The sequence below is a fragment of the Oncorhynchus mykiss genome, chromosome 12 (genome assembly GCF_013265735.2).
Source record: "Oncorhynchus mykiss isolate Arlee chromosome 12, USDA_OmykA_1.1, whole genome shotgun sequence".
In the NCBI taxonomy this organism is placed as follows: domain Eukaryota; kingdom Metazoa; phylum Chordata; class Actinopteri; order Salmoniformes; family Salmonidae; genus Oncorhynchus; species Oncorhynchus mykiss.
The window spans coordinates 50,937,591-50,960,865 of NC_048576.1; the positions used below are offsets into that span (position 1 = coordinate 50,937,591).

The 23,275-nt window shown below is 42.3% G+C and overlaps 1 protein-coding gene across 6 annotated transcripts in view; it reads right to left on the minus strand.

The window, feature by feature from the left end:
- The window catches only part of rapgef6 (Rap guanine nucleotide exchange factor (GEF) 6), a 126,132-nt gene extending 111,951 nt beyond the window's left edge, over positions 1–14,181 (minus strand). For all 6 annotated transcript variants that reach the window (XM_036937739.1, XM_036937738.1, XM_036937740.1 and 3 more), the window contains exon 1: positions 13,774–14,181. In XM_036937739.1, the coding sequence (XP_036793634.1) occupies positions 13,774–13,848 (75 nt within the window). In that variant the 5' untranslated portion in view covers positions 13,849–14,181. The remainder of the gene's footprint in view (positions 1–13,773) is intronic.
- Between the last annotated feature and the right edge of the window lie 9,094 nt (positions 14,182–23,275).

Consider the following 23,275-nt stretch of genomic DNA (forward strand, 5'->3'; position numbering starts at 1 on the left):
TTGAGGCTTGGAGTACGCCCAGGCAGAAACGAGCGTAGGCTAAGGCAGTGAATTAGAGGCCTGTGGACTCGGAGGCAACATGTGACCGCTTCACTGTATTGTAGGGCCAACTGAAGAGATCTATGCACCCATTCAGGCATTTAAGCATTTCAGATCAAGACTCTAAAACCAGGGAGGATATAGCGCCACTATGCTACAAATCTCCTTACTTGACATTAAGGCTTAACTTCTGTGAGAAAATGTTTTGTTTCCATTAGCGGTTTGACATGCAGGCCTGTAAGGGCAGATCTTACAGGTCTTAAGCAGAATAAAATCAGAAAGCAGCAAAGTGCTCGGGTAAATCCTCTCTCCTGTTAGCGCTTTATCAAGGAGTCCCGAGTGGCGCAGCGGTCTAAGGTACTGCCTCAGTGCTAGAGGAGTCACTGCAGACCCTGTTTTGATTCCAGGCTGTATCACAACCGGTCCGTGATTGGGAGTCCCATAGGGCGGCGCACAATTGGCCCAGCGTCGTCCGGGTTTGGCCGTCATTGTAAAATAAGAATTTGTTCTTAACTGACTTGCCTAGTTAAATTTTTTTTTATTTTTTATAAAAGATCATGCATGGCTTTCAGGTACGACTAGAGCGCTTACATTTCGCCATGAGAGCTTCAAACTAATCAAATGGTACTTAGCCTAGCCTTTATGCAGTGGTATAAAATACTCAATTAAGTAAAAATACTTAAGTAGTATCTGTACTGTACATAATTGACAACTTTTGGATTACTACATTCCTAAAGAAAATAATCTACTTTTTACATTTTCCTTGACACCCAAAAGTACATTCTGAATGCTTAGCAGGACATGAAAATTGTCCAATTCACACAATTAAAAGAGAACATCCCGGGTCATCCATACCGAGTGATCTGGCAGACTCACTAAACACAAATGCTTCATTTGTAAATTATGTCTGAGTGTTGGGAGTGTGCCCTCGACTATCCGTAAATGTAAAAAATACAAATGCATTTTTTTTTTTTTTTTTAAATACTATTTTGCCGTTTGGATTGCCTAATAGAAGTAATTTAAAATTATTTATACTTTTACTTTTGATACTTAAGTATATTTTTGCAATTACATTGACTTTTGATACTTAAGTATATTTAAAAGCAAATACTTTTACTCAAGTAGTATTTTACTGGGTGACTTTCACTTGAGTCAGTTTCAAATAACGCATCTTCACTTTACTCAAGTATGACAATTGGGTACTTTTTCCACCACTGCAGTATGGCGCTTTTAGAAGGGGGCAGTCAGGTTCCTTGGCCCCCAAAGTCGATACTTTCAATGCGGTTGATCCCTTACGGAATAAAAAAATAAAAGTGGGTCTTTAGTGAAATCCTTAAAAGCCTGTGGGGGAAAAAAAAAATAAGTTTATAGAAAGCCCAGGGTAGTAATGGGGCATCATGGAAAAAAGGTAGAGTGCTACTGTACCACCACCACACTACAGAACAGCTGTCATCTATCCACCAGCCCCTGTGCCAGACAAGACAGCCAAAAAGCTTGACTGGAAAACACAAATCCTGACGTTGGAAAATGTTTTGCCATTATGTAATCTTAACTAATTCGCAGAGATTGACATTTCAGACACGACGACACAACGAGGGCTGAAGAGAACAGCAAAGTTATGACAGCAACTTAGGATGTCAAACTTGAGCAAAGGCTCTAACTCCAAGTCATAATCCAAGGGCTATGGTCGTTTTCTCTCTATCCATAAGCCTGGAAGACACCTTGTGGGAGTAGCAAAAAAGTGGTTCAACTACCAAAAAAAAGCAGAAGTGAGAGAGAGAGCAGAAGTGCTGAGCTCACTTTGGTGAGGCTGTAGTCTCTCTGCTGCCAGCCTGAAAATAAGTGTTTGAGGGTGGGCGGCTGGGCTTACAGTGTCTTCACAAAGTACTCACACCCCTTGACTTTTTCCACATTTTGTTATGTTAGAGTACGCATTTAAAATGGCTTACATTCAGATGTTGCGTCACTGGCCTAGACAAAGTACCAAAATGTCAAAGTGGAATTAAGTTCTTTGAAATGTTTACAAATGAATACAAAATGAAATGGCTGAAAGGTGTTGAGTCAATAAGTATTCAACCCCTTTCGTTATGGCAAGCCAAAGTAAGTTCAAGAGTAAAAATGAGCTTAACAAATCACATAATAAATTGCATGGCCTCACTCTGTGCGCAATAAAAATGAATTTTGAATGACTACCTCATCTCTGAGCACCACACATGCAATTATCTGTAAGGTCCCTGAGTCGAGCAGTGGATTTCTGACACAGATTCAACCACAAAGACCAGGGAGGTTTTCCAATGCTTCGCAATGAAGGGCACTTATTGGGATGGTCAAAATAAAATAAAAAAAAGAGACATTGAACATCTCTTTGAACATGGTGATGTTATTAATTACACTTTGGATGGTGTATCAATACACCCAGTCACTACAATGATACAGGCGTCCTTCCCGGAGAGGAAGGAAACCACTCAGGGATTTCACCTTGAGGCCAATGGTGTAACTTAAAACAGTTACAGAGTATAATGGCTGTGATAGGAGGAAAAATGAGAACGGGTCAACAACATTGTAGTTACTCCACAATACTAACCTAAATGACAGAGTGAAAAGAAGGAAGCCGTACAGAATAAAAATATATATTTTTAAATTATCCTGTTTGCAACAAGACACTAAAGTAAAACTGCCCAAAAATGTGGCAAATAAATGTACTGAATATAAAGCGTTATGTTTGGGGCAAATCCAACACATCACTGAGTACCACTGACATTTTCAAGAATGGGGGTGGCTGCATCGTGTTATGGATATGCTTGATATCGGCAAGGACTAGGGATTTTTTTTTAGGATAAAAAGAAGAGGAATAGAGCTAAGCACAGGCAAAATTCTACAGGTAAACCTGGTTGAGCAGGACAATGACCTAAAACACAAGGACAAATATACACTGGAGTAGCTTCCCAAGACAACATTCAAATGTTCCTGCGTGGCCTAGTTACAGTTTTGACTTAAAAATCGGCTTGAAAATCTATGCCAAGAAAATGGCTGTCGAGCAATGATCAACAACCAACTTGACAGAGCTTGAATAATATGGTAAAGAATAATGTGCAAATATTGTAGTCCAGGTGTGCAATGGTCTTAGAGAAGTACGCAGGAAGACTCACTCATAGCTGTAATCACTGGCAGAGGTGATTCTAACATGTATTGACTCAGGGGGCGTGAATACTCAAGTAAATTCTATATGTCTGAGGTATTGTGATTATATACCCCCCCCCCCCCCCCCCCCCCCCCCGTCATTATGGGGTATTGTGTGTAGATTGGTGAGAGAGAAAAAACTATTTAATAAAAAAAGGTTCAAATTCAGGCTGTAACACAACAAAATGTGGAATATGTCAAGGGGTATGAACACTTTCTGAAGGCATACAATACTGTAGCTAGCTACATAGATCAGTGACGGAGGCAAACTGCAGGTTCTGTGAGGCTGTGGCCTACATGCTTTCACTTGTTTGAGTCCACAGGCTGCCTGCAAGGCCTAGCTAGGTGTTTCACTTGAAGACAAATCCGCTTCTGTTAAGACATTTAGTCAAGTACAATAACATTTATCCAGACAACTGTGTGGCTGGTGGATATTAAATACACAGAAAAGGACACTTTTTAAACAGGGAACGGGAGATACCTAGTCAGTTGCACAACTGAATGCATTCAACTGATATGAGTCTTCCACATTTAACCCAACCCCTCTGAATCAGAGAGGTGCGGGGGACTGCCTTAAAAATCGACGTCAACGGCATCCGGGGAGGAGTTGTTTGGTGGTTAACCGCCTTGCCGGCTCGGGAATTCAAACCAGCGAGCTTTCAGTTACTGGCCCAACGCTCTTAACGGCTAGGCTACCTGCCGCCCTAATAAACTCCAGTGATATTATAAAAAGGGACGTCACAATAGGGATTAGCCCAAATTTAAAGAAGAGCCCTCAACCACATCCTCCGGTTTCAATACATTTGCATGGGAAATAAGATGGTATGTTGACTGAACATGGCTCCCGTGATGGTGACAACAGTGTCACTTGTCACCACAAACATGTCGGTAGCCCTGGGGGAATGGCATCTTATCAGGGGGACATAACAGCATTTGGTGCACTGGGAAGGAAGACGCAGAACAACATGTTGTACTTCGAGTGCCTCTATCGCTTGCTGCTTACTCTTTTGATCAAAGTCCCAAGCAATACATTCTCTGTGCAGAAGTTCAAGCGCTCAGAATTCTGGAATTGTGATCTTGACACATTGTTACTACTAACATGATAATTGGCCTAGGGTGACGGTTAGAACACAAGGCCCCTTGAAGTCGGAATTGTTCATATTTCCTAATTAAACAAGGGCAAACAAACTATACTGAGCAAAAACAAACGCAACAATTTCAAAGATTTCACAGTTCATATAAGGAAATCAGTCAATTGAAATAAATTAATTAGGCCCTAATCTATGGATTTCACATGACTGGACAGGTGTACAGCCATGGGTGGGCCTGGAAGGGTATAGGCCCACCCACTTGGCAGCACCCACAGGAATGTATCAGAGGCACAGATCTGGGGAAGGGTACCAAAACATTTCTGCTGCATTGAAGGTCTGCAAGAACACAGTGGCCTCCATCATTCTTAAATGGAAGAAGATTGGAAACCACCATGACTCTTCCTAGAGCTGGTCACCTGGCAAAAATGAGCAATCGGGGGGGAAAGGGTGAGGTGACCAATAACCAGATGGTCAATCAGACAGAGCTCTAGATTTCCTTGGTGGTGTTTTTTTTATTTATTTAGGTTTTTAGGCAAAAGATTTGTCACTCAAATATCACATGAATACCCATTAGAAATGGCAAAACATATAGAATAGCACCCCATGACAAAGTCTGTAGAATCTTATGAAATAAGCTTTAAAACCTGCAAAATTCTCTCATGAACAGTACTTGTGCCCAAATGTTCCCCAATGCTGGAAGGGGGGCCCCCCAAGTGAAAGTTTGGGAACCCCTGTTCTACACTATGCATTGCTTGTTTTGTCATAAACTGAAATGAGGCGAACTATTCGAATTTTAGCAACCAGGAAATGCTGGAGCGATTTCTGCATATTACACATTTAATGTTGTTGAAACATCATAGCTCTTTTGTCATGTCTATCGCATAGACATATGTATTTATCATTGTCGTTACACTTTTTTTTTTCAATTTGTCTCAACAGATGACCCAGACTGTTTCATTCCTGACCACGTCAGTAGTGGTTCACCTGATGAGAAGAAGAGCTGGCTGCATGCCTGTGTCACAAATCGTGGACAGATGTGTCATGCTTGGTGACATCACTGACATTGCAACCGGCGTCAGAAATACATCCAGGGGCCAACCTCTACAGAGGAAGCATCTCCCATGTCATATTTTCCAAGTTGCAGAAATGTCTACACATACAGCAAAGCAAGGGTGAACCATCAGAAAAAAACTATTCAGTGTCAGATGCAAGCAGGGGTGTGATCATTATGCCGATTTTGTTCCAAAACGTATCGTCTGTTGCAAAACTGTTTACTCCAAACGGAAAACACAAACAAGAGTTTCTATTGGACAAATTCAGATAGAAGCAAATGGAGAAACTAAAATGGTGAGGGACCTGTTTGGTTCTTAAATTGTAAATGGTTTCTGTAATGAATAGACCCTGGTCTAGTGAGGGTAAAAAAAAAAATAATAATTTAAAACACACTGAGGCGAGACTGAGCTTTGGCTTCTTCCTGTCCAACATGCAGGATGCAGTATAGGAGGGAGATGTTGAGGTTATACATTGTAGCTCGGTTGTTCTACAACACCTATGGTCATAGCCAATATCCCCACTAGCTGGCTACTAGACAAACAATATAACAGTTGGCCCTAAAGCTTTTTGTAGGGAGCCAAGAAAAGCAACTACTGCATGTATCAGTGATGGACACGGGCTAGAATGTGGACCAATACTTTTACAGCAATACAGCTCGCTACTAATACAATAGCCCAACTTCTTGCACAACACATAAGGTTGTCACTTGGTCAAATGATAAATAATACTATATACACCAAATAAGCACGCAACCCTGAGGGGCCACCATGTTGAGGATCAGCGTGGCAGGTGCATGTTGCCAACCCTTACCACCTGGAGGCGGCCCGTCAGGAAGTCCAGGATCCAGTTGCAGAGGGAGGTGTTTAGTCCCAGGGTCCTTAGCTTAGTGAGGGCACTATGGTGTTGAAAGCTGAGCTGTAGTCAACTAACAGCATTCTCACGTGTTCCTTTGTCCAGGTGGGAAAAGGCACTGTGGAGTGCAATGGAGATTGTGTCCTCTATGGATCTGTTGGGGCGGTATGCAAATTGTAGTATGTCTAGGGTTTCTTGGATGATGGTGTTGATGTGAGCCATGACCAGCCTTTCAAAGGACTTCATGGCTACAGACGTGAGTGCTACAAGCAGTAGTCATTTAGGCAGGTTACCTTCATTTCCTTGGGCAAAGGGACTATGGTGCTCTGCTTGAAACATGTAGGTATTACACACTTGGTCAGGGAGTGTTTAAAAATGTCAGTGAAGACACTTGCCAGTTGGTCAGCACATGCTCAGAGTACGCGTCCTGGTAATCCGTCTGGCCCTGCGGCCTTGTGAATGTAGGCCTGTTTAAAAGTCTTACGCACATCGTCCATGGAGAGCACAATCACAGTCATCCAGTACAGCTGGTGCTCTCATGCATGCATTCAGTGTTGCTTGCCTCGAAGCGAGCATAGAAGGCATTTAGCTTGTCTGGTAGGCTAGCATCACTGGGCACTTACTGCTTGAGTTATTGCTTGTAAGAAGGAATCAGGAGGATATAATTATGTTCAGATTATCCAAATGAAGGGTGAGTGAGAGCTTTGTACGCATCTCTATGAACACATGATATGCTGATAGGAATTAGGTAAAACAGATTTCAGTTTTTCTGCATTCAAGTCCCCAGCTACTTGGAGCGCTGCTTCTGAGTGAGCATTCTCATTTGCTTATGGCCTTATATAGCTCGTTGAATGCGGTCTAAGAGCCTGATTCGGTTTGTGGTGGTAAATAGACAGCTACGAAAAATATAGATGAAAACTACCTCAGGCGAGCAAAATCTCGAGACCTTAAATATTAGAGATCGTGGACTGCTGTTGTTGACAAATAGACAGACCACCACCCCTCGTTTTACCAGAGGTTGCTGTTTTGTCTTGCCGATGCACGAGAAACCCAGCCAACTGTATATTATCCATGTCCTCGATCAGCCACCACTCAGTGAAACATACGATATTACAGTTATTAAATGTCCCGTTGGAAGGATAGTCTCGAACGGAGCTCATCCAGTTTATTCTCCAGTGATTGCACGTTCACCAGTAGGACAGATGGTAAAGGTGGATTATTTACTCGCTGTTGAATTCTCACCAAGCACCTGAATCTGCACACCTGTATCGGTACCTCCTCTTCATGCAAATAACAGGATTTGGGCCTCATCTGGGAGGAGCCATACATTTTTTGCCCTCCGATTCGTTAAAGAAAAAAAATCTTCATCCAGTCCGAGGTGAGTAATCGCTGTTCTGATATCCAGAAATAATTTTCAGTCATAAGAGACATATCAGAAACATTATGTACAACAAAAAAAAGTAACAAACACGAAAACACACATAGAACAGCATGATTGGTTAGGAGCCCGTAAAACAGCCGCCATACCAACCGGTGTTATCCTTATAACCTTTTCTGTGTGTGATTTTTTTTTAATTGGTTCAAGGACATAGTGCATTCGTAAAGTACTCAGACCCCTTCACCAATCTATACACAATACCTTATGACAAAGTGAAAACAATTTAGAAATGTTTGCTCTTTTATTAAAAAATAAAAAAACTCCGTTTTTTTTTTTCACCCCAATTTCATGGTATCCAATTGGTAGTAGTTACAGTCTTGTGTCATCGCTGCAACTCCCGTACGGACTCGGGAGAGGTGAAGGTCGAGAGCCATGCGTCCTCCGAAACACAACCCAAGCTAGCTGCACTGCTTCTTGACACAACGCCCATCCAACCCGGAAGCCAGAGGAAACACCGTACACCTGGCGACCGTGTCAGCGTGCACTGCGCCCGGCCCGCCACAGGAGTCGCTAGTGCGCAATGAAATAAGGATATTCCAGCTGGCCAAACCCTCTTTACCGCGGACGACGCTAGGCCAATTGTGCGCCGCCCCATGGGAGGCCCAAAATACCGTATTTATAGAAGTATTCAAACCCTTTGCTATGAGACTCAAAATTGAGCTCAGGGCTATCCTGTTTCCATTGATCATCCTTGAGAAGTTTCAACAACTTGATTGTAGTCTACCTGTGGTAAATTCAACTGATTGGACAGGATTTAGAAAGGCGCACACCTGTCTATATAAAAATGTCCCACATTTGACAGCGCATGTCAGAGCAAAAACCAAGTCATGGAGGCCAAAGGAACTGTCCGTAGAGCATAGTGGAGCGAAGGTTCCCTTTCCAACAGAACAACGACCCTAAACACACAGGCAAGACAACACAGGAGTGGCTTCAGTAAAAGTCTCTAAATGTCCTTGATTGGCCCAGCCAGAGCCCGGACTTGAACCCATTCGAACATCTCTGGAGACCTGAAAAAAGCTGTGCAGAGAAGCTCCCCATCCAACCTGACAGAGCTTGAGAGGATCTGCAGAGAAGAATGAGAGAAACTCCCCAAATACAGGTGTGCCAAGCTTGTAGCGTCAAATCCAAGAAGACTCGGTGCTGTAGTCACTGCCAAAGGTGCTTCAACAAAGTACTGAGTAAAGGGTCTGAATACTTATGTAAATGTAATATTTCAGTTTTAGGCTATTGTGTGTAGATGGAAGAAGTGAAAAAACAATTGAATCCATTTTAGAATAAGGCTGTAACGTAACAAAATGTGGAAGTAAAGGGGTCTGAATACTTTCTGAATGTATTGTTCATCTGCTGTAATAGAAGCAATTATTGGTACCATGATTGTCTTCAAAAAAAATGTTTTTTTAACATGAAGAATCCCATTTTCCCATCAACTATAATGGGGGATCCTGTTTCCTGCAAACAATGCCAGAAGTACCGTGGTCGGCCTTGAACTTCTGTGGCTTCAATGAGAGGGGGCAGTTGTTCTCCTTTGGGCCAACCCATAGACATGAAAACCAGTAGATACTGATAGCGCTGCCTTACTTAGTCACCAGCAGATCCAGGACTGATAACTTCCATCACAATGAGTGAACAGCCTGAGGGGTGGGCACTTCACAGAACCAGCTCATATTCCCGGCATGCAAGAGGTGTGCACGTTGCATTCTTGTCAAACACGTCAGCTAAATTAGGGCTTTAAAGAGTCAGTTCAGGTCCGGCTTCATTCTTTTAGATATGTTAGTGCTCTGAGGTGGACTGCCAGTAGAGTCAATGTTCAGAATCGGCGCACATTCTGTGGATGTGTGCGTCAAGTTGTCAAAATTGCCACTTATAAAAGGTATTTTAACAGAGTGTTTTAAAGCAATGCCACAAAAAATATTGTGTCTTGCCTATATTTAGGTCCGAAAATGGGCTTCTAGTGATGACAAAATAATGTGTGAGAGGGGGCGGGTGCATAGCCTTGCAATTAAACCAAGAAACAGATGTTCCACTTCCAGAGCATTGTTTAGAGGAGGACCAGACCGAGAGGAAATGTGGGACTCACTGCAATAAGGTATTGTGTTGTACTGAGTGACTCATCTTTTCCATAGTACCATTAAAGGGGGGGGGGGGGGGGGGGGGGGGGTCTCAACATTGACAAAATGGTACTGCCTTAAGACCAATGACAGTACATAGAATTCAACCCTAAACAACAAGTTCACCTCAAATAAAAGTGCCAATATATTAATTGAAAATAAAGGCAGCATGGCTCATCAGCTCAGTAAACTGTGGTTGTTTAGACTTGCTGCATGAGCAGTGTTCTGCTCCAAATTGTCCAGATCTCAAATAAATACACACATATATTTGAAATCTGGACAATTTGGAGTAGAACACTGCTATATATATATATATATATATATCAGTTAAGAACAAATTCTTATTTACAATGGCAGCCTACCCGGCCAAACCCTAACCCCGGATGACGCTGGGCCAACTGTGCGCCGCCCTATGGGACTCCCAATAATGGCCAATTGTGATACAGCCTGGAATCGAACCAGGGTCTGTTGTGAAGCCTCATGCACTGAGATGCAGTGCCTCGGACTGCTGCGCCACTCGGGAGCCCTATCACCAGCTTGTTTATACAGCCTAACTTCTTAAAGGGAACACAATGCAAAAGAAAAAAGAACGGACAAAGCCCAATGTAGACTTTTATGTCCAAAGATACTCAAATAAACTTCACATTTTCCAGGTCCTTCTCTAGTGTACCTGTGCAAGGCTATTGAGTGGAATGTTATTGTGCTAAATTAAGTCTCAAACGGCTGTACGCAGGATGTTTGTGACCTACATATTTGAGCTGCCTTGAAAGAATAGGAGAGGAGTCGCGCCTCGATCAGACCGACAGCGTCATTGCATAAATTCCACGTACCAAACTCTGCAGTCAAACTTTTTTCATTACGTAATCCACCATTTTTACTGGATGTGTGCAAATGAAGTTCAGCATTCACCTTCTGCTACCACTTCTGTCAAGTCTGCACATACAGTTTGACGCATACGTTGGATATATCTAACCTACGCACCAAAAAGAACCCAGAATGCACTGCAACGCTGCAAGACAAACCATTGGAAATCAGTGTACTTCTGGGGTACCAAAAAAGCAATGACTCTGTCGGTGGGATAGAGGCGTTACAAGGCCCACTTTCCTTTTCTATAACTCACACAGAGGGGAGTCAAACTGACAGACAGGCATTCCAGACAAGTTTTGCAAAGTAATAAATACACTTTAATAAGACTACCATGGCGAAAGTTTTAAAAGCAAGAGCTTGTAGTCTACTTCTCTGGTAGCCCGTATAGGGGGATAAGAACAATAACAGAGACAAACATCAAAATGACAGTCTTTAAAAAAACTTTCATGCTGTGAAAATTGTTTGTACACATGCGCAACATTTAAAGTGTTGGTCCCATGTTTCATGGGCTGAAATAAAATACCCCACAAAAAGCTTATTTCTCTCAAATATGTTGAACAAATGAGTTTACATCTCTGTTAGTGAGCATTTCTCCTTTGCCAAGATAATCCATCCACCTGACAGGTGTGACATATCAAGAAGCTCAATAAACAGCATGATCATTCATTACACCGGTGCACCTTGAGCTGAGGACAATAAATGGCCACTCTAAAATGTACAGTTGTGTCACACAACGCCACAATGTCTAGAATGTTTAGAAGGAGCGTGCAATTGGCTTGCTGACTGCAGGAATGTCCACCAGAGCAGTTGCTAGAGAATAAAATGTTAATTTCTCTACCATAAACCGGCTCCAACGTCATTTTAAATAATTTGGCAGTACGTCCAACCGGCCTCACAACCACGTGTAACCACGCCAGCCCAGGACCTCCACATCCGGCTTATTCACCTGCGGGATCGTCTGAGACCAGCCACCCGGACAGCTGATGAAACTGAGGAGTATTTGTATCTGCAATAAAAGCCTTTTTGTTGGGAAAAACTAATTCTGATTGGCTGGAGCTGGCTCCCAGTGGGTGGGCATATGTCCTCCCAGGCCCACTCATAGCTGCGCCCCTGCCCAGTGATGTGAAATCCATAGATTAAGATCTAATGAATTTATTTTATATTGACTGATTTCCTATATGAACTGTAAACTCAGTGATGAAATTGTTGCATGTTGCGTTTATTGAAATTGTTGCGTTTACATTTTTGTTCCGAATAAAATAACAAAACCTTAAAGCGTCTACAATTTACTTTCAGGGTGTGTTGTTTTCAGGAATTCAACAGGAATTCCCATTGCTTCACCACAGTGAAACGTTGACCTTTGTGACTAATGTAGCCTGCCTACTTCAGAGTGGCCCTGCAGCGTCTGCTTTCACTATCAGTACTGGCTCTGAGGGAATATGCCTCTTCACGCCCTGAGTCATGCATGGAATGCTGCTTTACATGCAGGCAGCCTTCACACAACACAGCCATTACAGGCTGGAAATATGTGCTTGTCTTGTACCAATACAAATGTTCAAAATAAATTATATCCCCTTTCTGTTTTGTTTCCTTGCCACAATTCTTCCGAGTAGCGCGGTACTGATATCGTAACAACCCTACAGTAAATCATACAGTAGTGGGCACCTCTACTCGCACAGCCTCTTAGTGGATAGAGCAGGATGAGATTAACAGGAAACTCAGGACACGGACATCATTGTGCATCGCAAATGACACCCTGTTCCCTAGCGCAATACTTTTGATCAGTAGTTTAGTAATGTAATATGTAGGGAAAAGGGCAAACTTACCTTCCTCAATAGCAATTTTACCCAAGCTGTCTGTTTATGTTTGAGGACCAGAACATGTTGCGTAGAGTGTGTTGTCACTTTGTATTATGCACTCACCCTCTCTCAAAAAGGTGCAAAGAGGGCTTTCTGTTCATTGAGTGAAAAAAGCAGTGGATCAGTGAAAGAAATTGGCTTTTGAACTAGGTTGTTGGTAGGATTTAGCCAATTGTGCCTTGAAAAGTGCTTGCAATTCAAAATGTTCTGCAGCTTAACAGAGTGGGCTATTTGGGGAAATAGTATGGCAATTCCACAGTAACAGAGTGATGCTGAGACTCAGATTTTTACACTTTAAAAAAGTATGTGAAACGAAAACCAAAGACTGCAGAGTTAAACAAACAGTCATTCTGTTATAAAACTGCGCATCTGAAAATGTATTTCAAGTACATCTGTTTCAGTAACATTTTCACTCAGTTACTGTGGAATTGCCTTATGGCAAACGCAATGCCAACTAAACTGGGCTGAGGTTTGGATTGTCAGGGAAGAGCCATGACTAAAACTTAATTTAAGCTGAGGTTTAGATAAATAACTTCTGCATCTCTGTGGGATGACAGGGGAAGGAATGAATCATGGAATATGAAAGTATTCTAAAAGTAGAAGCAAACAAGCACATTCAGAGGTCAGAGAACTTGAAAATAGTCAATCAAATGGGTAGATCATATAAAGGCTACTGTTGATAAAGGATGATTGTGTGTGTGTGTGTGTGTGGGGGGGGGGGGGGGGGGGTACAGTTGCCTTTTAGAAACTTAATATCTTAATATCTTCAGATGATAGATCCCTTGTGATGATGGACAATCCCACAAAACTCTTACCAGTAATCAAACTGGTAGCCAGAGAGAGATACTATTGAACATATGACCGGAGGCCCCCACAGTAGAATAGGACAACAATTGCATAATCGTTTAATCTCAAAACTGCAACTTTTCACAAAATTTTAAAGGGAAACCGTACTGAATGACATTCATGACGTCATCTAAATAAGATTGACAACTCACTTTCCATTGCAGTAGTTAGCAAACTCGCTCTCTGGTTGGATAGCTAGCTAGAGTAACTTCAGTGTGTGTGTATATATTTATATAACACATACACCAAGGTGGTTCATTCTCACTTTCCTGGAAATAAAAACAACTGAGTGACTGGCTGGGTGAATGGATAAAACATTGCTCCTCGTCAACTAGTGCGTTAGAATGCTAGCTAGCGAGATAATTATTCCAGCTAGCTAGCTAACTTTTTGACTTGAGAAATTCAAACCAAGAACACATAGCTAACGTTAGCTTGCGTACCTCTGTTGTCCTTTGTGATGGAGGTTTCTTTAAAGCTTGTTTGAAAGAAGTTTCCATCGATCCAGTCATTGTCATAACTTAACACCAGAAACAAATCCCCAAGAAATCAATGCAATGATCCCATCTCACTTTAGGCCGATGCCGCTATTCACTCATCCCGTTGCTATCCCGTTTCTTCGCCCGAGCATGGAGGGAAAAGTCCTTGTTAAAATGAGAACAAAACTAACCTCAACGCAACTGGTTCACATCAAATTGACCGAAAGTACATAATACAAAAATGGATATGTGAAAATACTAGTGAAAAACGATATGCATATTTAGCATCCAGTTAGAAAGTTGCCTCCCTCTGATCAATTCTTCATTTGGGAAGAATTGACTGCTGACACTACTATTCTGCTAGCAGCACTAACGGTGATGTCACTTTCCTATGGTAATGCACCTTCGAAATAAAAGCCCGCATTTCAAAACATTGCAAAGAGTATAACTCATTCAAAAGGTACTACATGTTAATCAATTTTGTATTGTACTTACAATGAAATGCAAGAAGGAATTTATTTTCAAATGTGTTTTTAAAACATTATTTTAAGACCACTGTTGACAAATACAATGTTCAGACTGGTACGTTGACAATATAGGGTTTATAGTGAAAAAACTATTATTTGTGCCAATATAAAAGTGGGGTATGGAGTACTCAGTAGGGTCTGTAGAATCTATCAGTTGAGGATCCTCAGAGTAGGAAGGAGAGGACCATCCTCCAAAGTGAATTTCATTTTTTTTTTAAACAGACCATTTTAAAAGTTATCCTTTTTAGGATAAAACTATACTAAATATAATCACGTCACCTAATAATTGATTAAAACACACAATTTTGCAATGAAGGTCTACAGTAGCCTCAACAGCACTCTGTAGGGTAGCCCCATGGTGTAGCCAGAGGACAGCAAGCTTCCATCCTCCTCTGGGTACATTGACTTCCAAACGAAACTGAGGAGGCTCATTGTTCTCACCCCCTCCCATAGACTTACACAGTAATTATGACAACTTCTGGATGACGTCCTCCAACCTAGCAGCGCTCTTGCAGCATGAACTGACATATTGTACACTGAATCAAACAATCAGAGAATGAATCTACTACTGAAAGTAGTAGCAAGCTACCACTACAGCAAGCTACCACTGTAGTGCATAAAATGTGGTGAGTAGTTAACTCAAAGAGAAAGAAAAAGCATAGTTGAACCGCTTTGAACAAATTAATTTCTTCCAAAAGGAAGAAGAAACAAGAGAGAGATAGAGAGGGATTTCATCAGAATTTTTCACTTTCAGTTTCACGTACTTACAGTGCCTTGCGAAAGTATTCGGCCACCTTGAACTTTGCGACCTTTTGCCACATTTCAGGCTTCAAACATAAAGATATAAAACTGCATTTTTTTGTGAAGAATCAACAACAAGTGGGACACAATCATGAAGTGGAACGACATTTATTGGATATTTCAAACTTTTTTAACAAATCAAAAACTGAAAAAGTGGGCGTGCAAAATTATTCAGCCCCCTTAAGTTAATACTTTGTAGCGCCACCTTTTGCTGCGATTACAGCTGTAAGTCGCTTGGGGTATGTCTCTATCAGTTTTGCACATCGAGAGACTGACATTTTTTCCCATTCCTCCTTGCAAAACAGCTCGAGCTCAGTGAGGTTGGATGGAGAGCTTTTGTGAACAGCAGTTTTCAGTTCTTTCCACAGATTCTCGATTGGATTCAGGTCTGGACTTTGACTTGGCCATTCTAACACCTGGATATGTTTAGTTTTGAACCATTCCATTGTAGATTTTGCTTTATGTTTTGGATCATTGTCTTGTTGGAAGACAAATCTCCGTCCCAGTCTCAGGTCTTTTGCAGACTCCATCAGGTTTTCTTCCAGAATGGTCCTGTATTTGGCTCCATCCATCTTCCCATCAATTTTAACCATCTTCCCTGTCCCTGCTGAAGAAAAGCAGGCCCAAACCATGATGCTGCCACCACCATGTTTGACAGTGGGGATGGTGTGTTCAGCTGTGTTGCTTTTACGCCAAACATAACGTTTTGCATTGTTGCCAAAAAGTTCAATTTTGGTTTCATCTGACCAGAGCACCTTCTTCCACATGTTTGGTGTGTCTCCCAGGTGGCTTGTGGCAAACTTTAAATGACACTTTTTATGGATATCTTTAAGAAATGGCTTTCTTCTTGCCACTCTTCCATAAAGGCCAGATTGTGCAATATACGACTGATTGTTGTCCTATGGACAGAGAGTCTCCCACCTCAGCTGTAGATCTCTGCAGTTCATCCAGAGTGATCATGGGCCTCTTGGCTGCATCTCTGATCAGTCTTCTCCTTGTATGAGCTGAAAGTTTAGAGGGACGGCCAGGTCTTGGTAGATTTGCAGTGGTCTGATACTCCTTCCATTTCAATATTATCGCTTGCACAGTGCTCCTTGGGATGTTTAAAGCTTGGGAAATCTTGTTGTATCCAAATCCGGCTTTAAACTTCTTCACAACAGTATCTCGGACCTGCCTGGTGTGTTCCTTGTTCTTCATGATGCTCTCTGCGCTTTTAACGGACCTCTGAGACTATCACAGTGCAGGTGCATTTATACAGAGACTTGATTACACACAGGTGGATTGTATTTATCATCATTAGTCATTTAGGTCAACATTGGATCATTCAGAGATCCTCACTGAACTTCTGGAGAGAGTTTGCTGCACTGAAAGTAAAGGGGCTGAATAGAATGGCCAAGTCAAAGTCCAGACCTGAATCCAATCGAGAATCTGTGGAAAGAACTGAAAACTGCTGTTCACAAATGCTCTCCATCCAACCTCACTGAGCTTGAGCTGTTTTGCAAGGAGGAATGGGAAAAAAATTCAGTCTCTCGATGTGCAAAACTGATAGAGACATACCCCAAGCGACTTACAGCTGTAATCGCAGCAAAAGGTGGCGCTACAAAGTATTGACTTAAGGGGGCTGAATAATTTTGCACGCCCAATTTTTCAGTTTTTGATTTGTTAAAAAAGTTTGAAATATCCAATAAATGTCGTTCCACTTCATGATTGTGTCCCACTTGTTGTTGATTCTTCACAAAAAAATGCAGTTTTATATCTTTATGTTTGAAGCCTGAAATGTGGCAAAAGGTCGCAAAGTTCAAGGAGGCCGAATACTTTCGCAAGGCACTGTAGCTAGCAAATTCAGCAAGCTAGTTTAGCCTACTCAAACACCCCACTTAAACAGAGCTAGCTAGCTGGCTATGTCTATCCAACACTGGAGATCTTCCTAGTCAAGGTAAGATTTTGGATTTACTCATTTATTTTCCACAGGGGCTCGCCGTGTAACGTTACTGCATAATTGTAGTGGGTTTGCTATTGCAGAAGTTATATTAGCTATGTTGACTTTGACGTTACTACAAGGATGTAGGCTGTGTGTAGCAGTTATAATATGGTTTGGCTTGGAAAGGTTTTTTAGCCTGGTCACATACAGCTTATGTGTTGTGCATTAAAGTAAACAAGCAAATGGAAAAGGTGAGAGGAGGAGAGCGCATAGACACGAGAAGGAATACAATGTGGCTGCTATGAGTCACGACAAAAGATGGCGCCTACAGATATGGCAGCTCTGATCTACCTCCTAAGCAACGTTGCAAGATATATATTTTTTTTATGTTATTACATACAGCCGGAAAGAACTTCTGGATATCAGAGTGGCGGCGACTCACCAGCATTACGACCAGGAATATGACTTCCCCGAATTGGATTATTTTGCTTTTACAATTGAACAATTGCTTTTGCAATTGAACTTATTCCAGAGGCTGCTCCAAAACACAGCCGGTGGGAAATAGCTATTTGGAGTGGACTTCTAGTCCAACTCAGGAGGCGTGCACTCCATCCACCGCTTCCGAGTATATTACTCGCTAATATTCAGTCTCTGGATAATAAAGTAGACCAGCTGGGTGTGAGGATCTCCATCCAGAGAGACATCAGGGATTGTAACATACATTAATTTGAGATATACTGTCCCCATCCATACAGCCAGCTGGGTTCTCAGTACATTGTGCAGACAGAAAAAAAGTACTCTCTGGGAAGAAGAAAGGCTGGGGTGTATGTTTCACGATTAACTACTCATGTTGTGATTGTGATAATACAGAAACTCAAGTATTTTTGTTCAACCAACTTAGAATACCTCACAATCAAATGCCGACCGTATTACCTCTCGAGAGAATTCTCTTCGGTTATAGTCACAGCCGTGTATATTCCCCCTCAAAACGATACCACGACTGCCCTCAAAGAATTTCACTGGGCTTTATGCAAACTAGAAACCACATATCCTGAGGACACATTTATTGTAGCTGGGGATTTGAACCTCTATGGGATCGGTGTCCCCCCGCGGGACGCTTGAGCTAATGTGATTAGTAACAAGAACATTTCCCAGGACATAGTCCTATCTGTTATGGGCAGAAAGCTTATATTCTTGTTAATCTAACGGCCCTGTCCAAATTACAGTAGCTATAACCATGATATTGCTTGAGGAGAGTGCACAGTTATGTACCTGAAAATGTATCAATTAACCAATTAGGCACATTTGGGCAGACTTGATACAACATTTTGAACAGTAATTCAATGGTTCATTGGATCAGTCAAAAAAATATGCACATACACTGCTGCCATCTAGTGGTTCAAATCTAAATTGTGCCTAAACTGGAGTAATACATTGTGGCCTTTCTCTTGCATTTCAAAGATGATGGGAAAAAAAAGTTTTTTCAAGAATATGCATATCCTTGCTTCAGGCCCTGAGCTACAAGCAGTTAGATATGGGTATGTCATTTTAGGCGAAAATTGAAAAAAAGGGTACGATCCTAACAAAGCAAATTTGAGGAAAACGCTACGGAAGTTCTGACAGTAATACTCACACTGGGAAAACATTGAACCACTGCTACTCAACTTTTCGAAATGCCTACAACGGCCTCCCTTTGGCAAATCTGATCATGACTCCATTTTTATCTTCCCTTCCTATAGACAGAAACTCAAACAGGAAGTACCCGTGCTAAGGACTAATCAACGCTGGTCTGACCAATCGGAATCCATGCTTCAAAATTGTTAGCCTCTGAGAATAACATAGACAAATACACGGATACGGTGACTGAGTTCATCAGGAAGTGTATAGGATATATTGTACCCACTGCAATTATTAAAACCTACCCAAACCAGAAACCGTGGATAGATGGCAGCATTCACGCAAAACTGAAAGCGCCAACTGCCGCATTTAACCATGGCAAAGTGACTGAGAATATGGCCGAATACAAACAGTGTAGTTATTCCCTCCATAAGGAAATCAAACAGGCAAAACGTCAGTACAGAGACAAAGTGGAGTCGCAATTCAACGGCTCAGACACGTAACGTATGTGGCAGAGTCTACAGACAATCACAGACTACAAAAAGCAAACCAGCCACGTCACGGACACCAACGTCTTGCTTCCTCCCGGACAAGCTAAACACCTTCTTTGCCCGCTTTGAGGATAACACAGTGCCATGTGGCCCGCTACCAAGAACTGTGGGCTCTCATTGTCCGTGGTTGACGTGAGTAAAACATTTAAGCGTGTTAACGTTCGCAAGGCTGCCAGCCCATACGGCATCCCTCGCCGCGTCCACAGAGCATGCGCAGACCAGCTGGCTGGTGTGTTTACGGACATATTCAATCTCTCCCTATCCCAGTCTGCTGTCCCCATATGCTTCAAGATGTCCACCATTGTTCCTGTACCCAAGAAAGTAATGGTAACTCTACTAAATGACTATTGCCCCGTAGCAATCACTTCTTTCATCATGAAGTGCTTTGAGAGGCTAGTTAAGGATCATATTACCTCTACCTTACCTGACACCCTAGACCCACTTCAATTTGCTTACTGACCCAATAGATCCACAGACGATGCAATCGCAACGCCCACTGCCCTATCCCATCTGAACAAGAAGAATGCCTATGTATGAATGTTGTACATTGACTATAGCTCAGCATTCAACAGCATAGTTCCCTCCTAGCTCATCATTAAACTTGGGGCCCTGGGTCTGAACCCTGCCCTGTGCAACTGGGTCCTGGACTTCCTGACGGGCCGCCCCCCCAGGTGGTGAAGGTAGGAAATAACACCTCCACTTCGCTCATCCTCAATACAGGGGGCCCACAAGGGTGCTCACTCAGCCCCCCTCCTGTATTCACTGTTCACACATGACTGTGTGGCCACTCAAGTTTGTAGACGACGCAACAGTAGTAGGCCTAATTACCAGCAATGACGAGACAGCCTACAAGGAGGAGGCGAGGGCCCTGGGAGAGTGGTGCCAGGAAAATAAACTATCCCTTAATGTCAACAAAACAAAAGGAGCTGCTCGTGGACTTCAGGAAACAGCAGAGGGAGCCCGCCCCCATCCACATCGACGGGACCTCAGTGGAGAAGGTGGAAAGCTTCAAGTTCCTCAGCGTACACATCACTGACGATCTGAAATGGTCCACTCACACAGACAGTGTGGTGAAGAAGGCGCAGCAGCGCCTCTTCAACCCCAGAAGGCTGAAGAAATTTGGCTTGGCCCCTAAAACCCTCACCAACTTTTACAGATGCACAATTGAGAGCATCCTGACGGGCTGTATCACCGCCTGGTACGGCAACGGCACCGCCCGCAACCGGGTGGTGAGGTCTGCCCAAGCATCACCGGGGTCAAACTACCTGCCCTCCAGGACAACAACCACCCAAGCCACGGCTGGTCACCCAAGCCACGGCTGGTCACCCCGCTATCATCCTGAAGGCGAGGTCAGTCCAGGTGCATCAAAGCTGGGACCAAGAGACTGAAAAACAGCTTCTTTCTCAAGACCATCAGACTGTTAAATAGACATCACTAGCTGGCTTCCACCCGGTTACGCAACCTTGCACCTTAAAGGCTGCCTCCCTTTTTAGATAGACTTGGCCACTTTAATAATGGAACACTAGTCACTTTAATAATGTTTAAATAATGTTCACACACTGCTTTACTCATTTCATATGTATATACTCTATTCTATTCTACTGTGTTTTAGTCAATGCCACTCCGACATTGCTCGTCCTAATATTCATATATATTTTTAATTCTATTCCTTTTAGATTTGTTTTGATACAAAGACAAGGGAATTATGGTTTGTCATTAGATACAGTGCTAACAGACAGGCATACCTGTTCTAGGGATTAGTCTAGATTAGAGTGCTGCTGGCCATCCACACTGCCTATTCCATCCCATTCACACATTACACTGTAAATGAAATACATATTGAAATGCTGGTATTGATACAATATTAAAAAGTAATATTATCCATACCCTAAGGTGGTTGCAATGTTGTGAAAAACAATTAGAGTGCAGAAAAAATATTTATATTTCCCAAGTTTAGCATGTCTTTGTAAAAGGAGTTTATTTTCATTTGCGGGGGGGTGGGGGTGTACCTTTCTATTTAAGACAACTTTTACGTCACTATATTCCTAAAGAAAACAATTTATGCTTTCATTTTGAATTCTTAGCAGTACAGGAAAAGGGTCCAATTCACACGCTTATTAAAGAGAACACCCCTGGTCATCCCTATTGCCTCTGATCTGGCGGACTGACGCAACACACATGCGTCGTTGGTAAATTATGTCCAAGTGTGCCCCTAACTTTCGTTAAATAAAAAAGAAAATGGAGCCATCTGGTTTGCTTGCTATAAGGAATTAGACATTTTGATACTAGTAAATTTACAGTGGATTTACAGTGTTCCACAAATGTTTACACACGTTTGCTGAATCTTTGGCCCATTTCCCCCAAAACTTTATGAATCTCTAGCAAAAATAAACACTGCATTCAAAACTATTCTCTTTCCAAAATGTGTTTTTTTTTTGCAACAAAATGACAAACACGCATCATATGAATAGATCTGTCTACCAACCAACACTGATGTGCTCAACACAACACTACTATGAATTTCCCATCAGTAGGTTTATGCCTTTTGCATTTTCAGTGTTACACTGTAGCCAGTTGTAAAAGATTGCAGTAATCTTCTCAAATATACATAAACACGCAAATGCAATACAGTAACAAAAACATTTCCAAATGCTGTGTTTTGTATCTAACACTTTCCATACCCAACAAGAGAAAACCTGGGTAAAACATTCAGTAAGATAAAGGGTTTTCTGTACAAAAATTAATTTTAAAAAAGTGGCTCATTCTTTCAAAACACAGACAAAAACAAATGCAAAATGTAAGTAAAAAACACATTAGGCTGCATCCTGCCTCCTAGTTTGGTCTGGCCACAGCACCTCATTTACATCACAAGCAATGTTTCTCCCTGGCTAAACAGCTTGGAAGGAATCTCCTGGAGTGACGGCTCCAGCCGTCGAAAGTCCCCACATCAACACATGCATCCACCATTGCCTGGAGAAGAAGCGTGCGTGCGGTCATACACCTTCCATCGCCATGCCGGGAAATAAAACTCTTCAATTGTGTTTAGGAATGGGGAATATGGTGGGAGGTATAGAACAATAACTTGTGGGTGGTCGATGAACCAGTTGCGGACCAGAGCAGCCCGGTGGAAACTCACATTGTCCCAGATGACAACATACCTGGGCTGCACTGGTCCACCCCTCTGCTCGGCTAGAATGAGGATGCCATGTAGTATGTCCAGGAATGTGATGAGAAAGGCGGTGTTGTAGGGACCATGGTTGGCATGGCGATGGAGGACGCCTTGCTGGACAACAGCTGCGCACATGGTGAGATTCCCTCCACGCTGTCCAGGGATATTCACAATGGCATGGTGGCCAATAATGTTCCATCCCCTTTTTTTGACTAGGTTGAAGCAAGCCTCAAAGTAAATATAAAAATGCTGATGCAGTGGCATCCATCTCCAAGACTCTCTGAAACAGACAAGACAATATGTGACATAGACCTAGAGCACAATACACGGGATTACAGTACTGTGTCTATACAGTGCTGATATGATAGTAAATTCACAGTATAGTACTTACTTGCACATGTTCATAGCGCTGTTCTTTAACCCTCCAACTTTTGCTCAAATGGCACCCTGTAGACCTGTTTCATCCGGATTCGGTTGCGCTGTAATACACGGTCCAATGTAGACAAGCCCACCTGGTGAATGTTATTGAATATTGTGTTTGTCTGCAATTATGTGGTTCTGGATTTCTCGTAGTCTAATGGTGTTGTTTGCCACCACCATGTTCACAATGGCGGTCTCCTGTTCAGGTGTGAACAGCCGGTGTCTTCCACCATGACCTGGCCGTCTCTCAGTTCTGCAGAAGATCAACAAATATATGATTGGTTACAGTAAGCTAAAATAATCAATTTTCATTCAATATGAAATTACATTACTGTAACATTGGTCAACAATCACTGAGTAACATGTCAGACTGCAGTATACATACATAAAGAGCCTAGTGTAGATAGTAGGTAAATACCAGTTCTCATTTCTGGATGTACGGATGATAGATGCAACCATG